Source organism: Emys orbicularis, chromosome 9 (assembly GCF_028017835.1).
Source record: "Emys orbicularis isolate rEmyOrb1 chromosome 9, rEmyOrb1.hap1, whole genome shotgun sequence".
Classification (NCBI taxonomy): domain Eukaryota; kingdom Metazoa; phylum Chordata; order Testudines; family Emydidae; genus Emys; species Emys orbicularis.
In genome coordinates this window covers 92,388,231-92,394,720 of record NC_088691.1, presented here as the reverse complement: position 1 = coordinate 92,394,720, position 6,490 = coordinate 92,388,231, and the positions used below count along the sequence as shown (strand labels likewise).

Sequence of the window (6,490 nt, the reverse complement as noted above, 5' to 3'; positions counted from 1 at the left end):
GCTCTTGGTTTGGCTGAAAGCCATTGAACAAATCTGTAAACCCGGTATATGATGGAAACCTCTTCAAGCCAGGGGGTACTACCCCTAGTTCCAGCATACCTGCCCTCTCCTCTGACACCAACACACTCAGTACACCCCCTGCCCTCTGACACTGACATACACACAATACAGCCCCTCCTCTGACAGGACACATGCATGATACACCCCTCTCCTCTGACACAGACACACACACACAATACACTCCTTCTTCTGACACTGACACACACCCTTCTCTGATGGTACACACACAGTACAGCCTTCTCCTCTGACAGGGACACAACCCCCATACGTATATCTCTTCCTCTGACACACACACACACACAGTACAGCCCTCTCCTCTCTCTCTCACACACACACACACACACACCCTGTACAGCCCCTTCTCTGACAGGGACACAACTCCCCATACATATACCTCTTCCTCTGACACACACACACACACACACACAGTACAGCCCCCTCTCTCTCTCACACACACACACCCTGTACACCCCCTCCTCTGACACACACACACACACAGTACAGCCCTCTCCTCTGACAGGAACACAACCCCCCATACGTATACCTCTTCCTCTGACACACACACACACAGTACAGCTCTCTCGCTCTCTCACACACACCCTCCTCTGACACACACGCACACACACACACACACAGAGTACAGTCCTCTCCTCTGACAGGGACACACCTTTTCCTGACACAATCACACCCTCTCTCCTCACACACAGGCTCACACTCCCCCTCTGGCTCCCTCCCCTCCCCTGGTCCCAGCGCTGCCGGGATCGCCGCAGAGCGCGGGGAGGCGGGCTCGCCGCCAGGGTCAGTGGCCCAGGGGGAAGAGGGCGGCGCGGGGCTGCTCCAGCTGTTCCCTCCGGCCGCACCTGCGAGCGCGGCAGCCCCCCGGTTGGAGCCTGGCGGCAGCGGAGCAGAGCGGCTCCAGCGGCGGCCCCGTCCCGGATGGCTGTGCCGGCGGGGATGGAGCTCGGAGGGAAGGTGAGCCTGGGAGGCAGAGGCAGGAGCAGTTGCAGGTACAACAGAGAACGGGACGGGGGCTAAAGCTGCTGCTGCTGAGGGGGCAGCCGCCGATGGGGCGCCGGGCACCTGCAAGCCGGAGGGGGGAAGGGGGTTTCGCACCTGGTGCCGAGGCCAAGCGAGCTGAAGCCAAGGGCTGGGGGTGCGGCCGCCTCTGGCGAGGGGTGGCTGGTAGGGCTGGCTCGGTTGCTAAGGGCTCCATGCCCCCGTCTCTAACCCTGTGCCGCCCGCCTTTGCTTCCTTCCAGCACCTCGGCGCCGCGGGGCTGCCCCGGACGCGCTGAGCCGGGGGGCTGCGAGCTGAGCCGCGGAACCCGCCCGCCCCCGGCCCGGGCGGAGTAGGCGGCAGGATGTGGAACCAGAGCGGCTCGCCGAACTCCAGCGCGCGCGCCCCGGGCTACGAGAACGACACCTGGCCCGAGTACCCCTTGCACCTGTTCCCAGCCCCGGTGCTGACGGGCATCACGGTCACCTGCATCCTCCTCTTTGTCGTTGGGATTCTAGGCAACCTCATGACCATGCTGGTGGTGTCCAGGTTCCGAGACATGCGGACTACGACCAACCTCTACCTGTCCAGCATGGCTTTCTCCGACCTGCTGATCTTTCTCTGCATGCCCCTGGACCTCTTCAGGCTCTGGCAGTACCGACCCTGGAACTTCGGAGACCTGCTCTGCAAGCTCTTCCAGTTCGTCAGCGAAAGTTGCACTTACTCCACCATCCTCAACATCACAGCCCTGAGCGTGGAGAGGTACTTCGCCGTCTGTTTCCCCCTCAAAGCAAAAGTAGTGATCACCAAAGGGAAAGTCAAGCTGGTCATCCTGGTCCTCTGGGCTGTGTCCTTTGCAAGCGCGGGACCTATTTTTGTCTTGGTTGGAGTTGAGCACGAGAATGGAACGAACCCCTTGGACACCAACGAGTGCAGAGCTACGGAGTATGCGATCAAATCAGGGCTGCTCACCATCATGGTCTGGACCTCCAGCGTCTTCTTTTTCCTGCCTGTGTTTTGCCTGACTGTGCTTTACAGCCTTATTGGGAGGAAAATCTGGAGGAGGAAGAGAAAGAACATGGGACCAAATACCTCTATTAGGGACAAGAACAACAAACAAACTGTGAAAATGTTAGGTAGGACTTTCTATTAATTCCATTTTACTGTTGGGCGTGTGTGTCAGAGAGAGAGAGAGAGAAAGACATTGATGGTGCTTTAAAATGGTCACTAAAAGTGAAGTATTTATCGACCATTTTTACTATATGGCTAAAGTTTATAGTAGCAATATAACAAAACGCTTCACTCTCTGAGATTTATACCGGCGTCCTATGCAAAATACTCGGGCAGATATTAATATATCAACCTCTGATATTGAAAAGAATAATTAATAATGAAAAATATGAATATTACACTCACTATTGCACTGAAAATTCCTGAACCTCTTTGTAAATAAGTTAAAGGTACCAAATGCCAGCTCGAGGAGGATTTGTATTCACAAAACTAAACCCTACTAAAAGCATGACATTTGGCTGCAGGGGATCTAAACAGAATGGATCGATGCATGTAGAGAATTATGGGAATGTCAATTTCTTTAAGCCAGTTGAAGAAAACTAACAAATATAGTTAATGAATGTAATGAAAACTAAAGTACTTACTAAGGAATATTCTCTTTTAGAGTCTGTGATTCTGCTCCCATTGAAGTCAACAGCAAAACTCCCAGAACAAGACCAAGTCATTAGCCCCTGTCATTTTTAATTTAGTATGTTTAAATATTTTCAGTAAAATAATATTTGCTTGTAAAATATTAACCTTAACATACAAATGGACACGTCTTAACCCTAAAGAATCTTACCCCATCAGCACTCAATGTCAGTGCAGTTAACAGGCATCCCATGTATGGACTAAATCCACTAGCACAGAAAAAAGTAACACTTTCTGGCACTATCAGTTTGAAAAAAATTACCATCAGTTTATTGGTAGAAAATTACAAATTCTCTTATTATTTTAGCAGCATTGTTCCTGTGCAAGTAGTCCTTTCACATATGAGTAATCCCATTGATTTCAGTAGGTCTCTTCATGTAGGTAACTTTTTTCTCACATGAATAAGGTTTTGCAGGAGACAGCCCGACTTTACTAAATTCAACTACGTTGGAGTTATTGGCCAAAGAGCTGCACAGTGCGGCTGCAATAGGTCCTGTGTATCTAAATTATTAACTGTATCTAACTGATTGTTTTATTCATTTTTTTAATTTACTAGGCAACAACAACATGTGTGCTAAAAGCTGTGAGATACTTTGTGTACCTTCAATTACATTTTAGGATCGATAGAATACTTCAGAGGGTTAGACGTTACCTTGGAAGTAATTCACTACTTACATTTTTGTTTCCTGAGCTAAATTTTCACAACTGTGAATTTTTGCTTTTTACAGGAAGCAAACCCTCCATACCTCATTTCCATATTTATATTTCTAAAAGTTTAAATTCTGTATACCAATTTCCAATCCTAAATTACCTCAATCCTAAAGCACTGCCGCAAACATTAATAATATTTCAAACACCTTGCTTCACACCACATCAGAGAATGAAAGCACTGTGGCTAGAATCTTTTATTGGACCAACTTCTGTTGGTGAGTGAGACAAGATTTCGAGCCACACAGCTCTCTTCTTCAGGTTCAAACTCTTGTCCCTCTCACCAACAGAAGTTGGTCCAATAAAAGATATTACCTCCCATACGTTGTCTCTCTAATCTCCTGGGACCGACACAGCTACAACTACACTGCATGTGGCTAGAATGTCCTTTAACAGAAAGACAACATTCTCTACCTGATGAAAATCTAATGAAGGATATAATGAAGGAACTCAATAGGGGCTCAATAATTCAAGGTGTGTAATGCCCTCAGCTTCCATTGATTTGAATTTTCTGTTTAGAATTTCAAATGGACAGCTTTAAATCCTTACCAGTTCTGGAGCTGCAAAGGCCAACAATTCAAAATTATCAAAAGACAAAGTTAGGCTTCTATATCCATATTCAAGGACCTAAAAAAGTTGTCTGGTTTTCAGACGTGCCTAGCACCCACTGATCCCAGTAAAATCAATAGGACTGAGCACCTTTGAAGATCATGCCATTTGTTTTTAGAGGCTAAATATGGATCAGCATACCTAAATTCAGTCCAGTCAAGCTGATTTTTCATATGTATCTTATTTTTGAAAATGTTGGCCTTAGTTTATAATAGTAACTCTGATTCCTTAAGACTCAGTGAGGGAAATATTACTGTCCCATTTTACAAATGGGGACTCCGAGGCAGAAGCCGGTTAAATGGTTTCCCCAAAATCAAGCGCTGTCAGCAGAGTTGGGAGACTATGATTTCTGGCTGTATGTTCATTTAAACATAGGAATCTCTTTTGAATGTTTTGTGAAAAGCTGCTGATAATTATCTCCTTTCCATTGCTTTTCAATCACGCTTTATAAATATTATTTCAGCCATGGCACGACACACCAAGTAAAATCCTGGCCACATTGATGTCAGTGGCAAAACTCCCATTACATTCAGTGGGGCTAGGATCTTATCCAGATAGGATAATAAACAAAATGAGTTTTCTGGTCAAATCAAATAAGTTAACTACTATACCTAATGAAAAGGCTGTTAAAAACTCTATCCTGAAATTCTTTTGTCTTTTTTGTGTGTGAATAGGGCTATTCAAAACAATTTAAAAAGTACTGTTGAACCAATAATGAGTAATGAACCAATAGAAAATATTCCCCACTTCCTAGGAAGTGTAGAAAGCAAAATGGGCAAGAGCTCAAGTTTTCAGATACATATTTTTAGCTTTGCTCTTCTTAGGGTAACTCATTCTCAAGAGCAATATATAAGCCAGAAGGTTCATAGGATGGATTGTGCTTGCCTCGGTGGCTTTTTTTTTATTGTCTTTCATTCTCTTGCGGATAAATCTTCCACAGCTCCAGATTCATTTTCCCTTACTTTGAGTCCTTTACCCAAATTCAATATAGCTCTATGTCCTTATACTTTTAATGATAAATTGCAGTTCTAAAGCCATCAATTATATTTATGAGCTTTGTTAATCACTGTGTATGTTACTCTTAATTATTCTTAATGTCAGTGTTTTCTTCATTATATTGTTCCTGCAATCCTGTTTTAGCAAAAACTCAAAGTGATGTAGTTGAAAACTATTTGTACACTAAACTCAGCTGTGATTTATATATTAAAATATAGCTATATATTTTACTATATTATCATTGTTATTGAGATATATAATCTACTATTAATTATGTAGATATTAATTTAGGAAAAACAAATAAAAAAACCCAAATAAATTATGATCAGCTTTTTACTTTATGCAAGTCACATTCTTTAAATTTCACTAGTATTAAAGAAGTATAAGTACATTTAATTTTAAATGACCTATTGTTTTAATATCCTTCTGCTGTTTCCATTTCAGCTGTGGTGGTGTTTGCTTTCATACTCTGCTGGTTGCCTTTTCATGTAGGACGATATTTGTTTTCCAAATCCTTTGAAGCCGGATCCTTGGAGATAGCTGTGATCAGCCAGTACTGCAACTTGGTGTCCTTCGTCCTCTTCTACCTTAGTGCTGCCATCAACCCTATCCTGTACAACATTATGTCTAAGAAGTATCGAGTCGCTGCTTGCAGGTTGTTTGGATTCAAAGCACTCCCAAAGAACAGATTCTCTGTTACAAAGCAGGAACATTCTTGTGCTTGGACAGAATCTAATGTGATTACATGACAACCTATATCAAGTGCTAAAGCCTCACTTACCAATATTACACAGAAAGCCATAACGAAAGAGAAAGATATTCAAAGCAAAATGTAAAGCAGTATTCCTGTTCATCATTGGGGCTTGCTAAAAGATATGATGTAGACAGTTAAAGGTAAGAAAAATGAGTGGAGCACTGAGCAGATAACGGGTGATCCATGCTGACAGAACTCTAGAATTATTTTCCTGAAGCTTTTGGTGCCTATGATTTTATATGAAGACACTGGCAAGGGAGCTGGACTTTACTATTAAAAAGCAGGATGCAACCCTGTCCATCTTACTTATGTGACTTCATTGGGAGCTAAGGTGAGCAGGATTTGTCCCGTGATAATCTTAACATGTCAATGGAATCAGGATAGCAATCAGATCAACTTCATTGAGAGTTTTGCCTAAGTAAAGATGAGGCCCTAGAAGAAGTTTAATTCAGCTGCCTTTTGCAGGTAAACATTGAATTTGTTGTGCTATGCCATAATCATGGTCAAAAGCATTCAAGGGGAAATGATTTATGAAAGAGAAAGGAATAAAAGTGGAAAAGTTTTAAACATGCTAAAAATCAGTGGCCTTCAGATCATGTCAGAACAGAAGGGAAATAAAAACAATACCTTTAGGCAGAACTGCCTTACAAAGCAATTAGAGCAGTA

At 43.6% G+C, this 6,490-nt stretch overlaps 1 protein-coding gene across 1 annotated transcript; it reads left to right on the top strand.

The window, feature by feature from the left end:
• Positions 1–1,420: 1,420 nt before the first annotated feature.
• On the top strand, positions 1,421–5,819 carry GHSR (growth hormone secretagogue receptor). The gene is made up of 2 exons (XM_065411157.1): positions 1,421–2,192; positions 5,515–5,819. The coding sequence occupies exons 1-2, from the start codon at positions 1,421–1,423 to the stop codon at positions 5,817–5,819; spliced, it is 1,077 nt and encodes a 358-aa protein (XP_065267229.1).
• Positions 5,820–6,490: the final 671 nt, after the last annotated feature.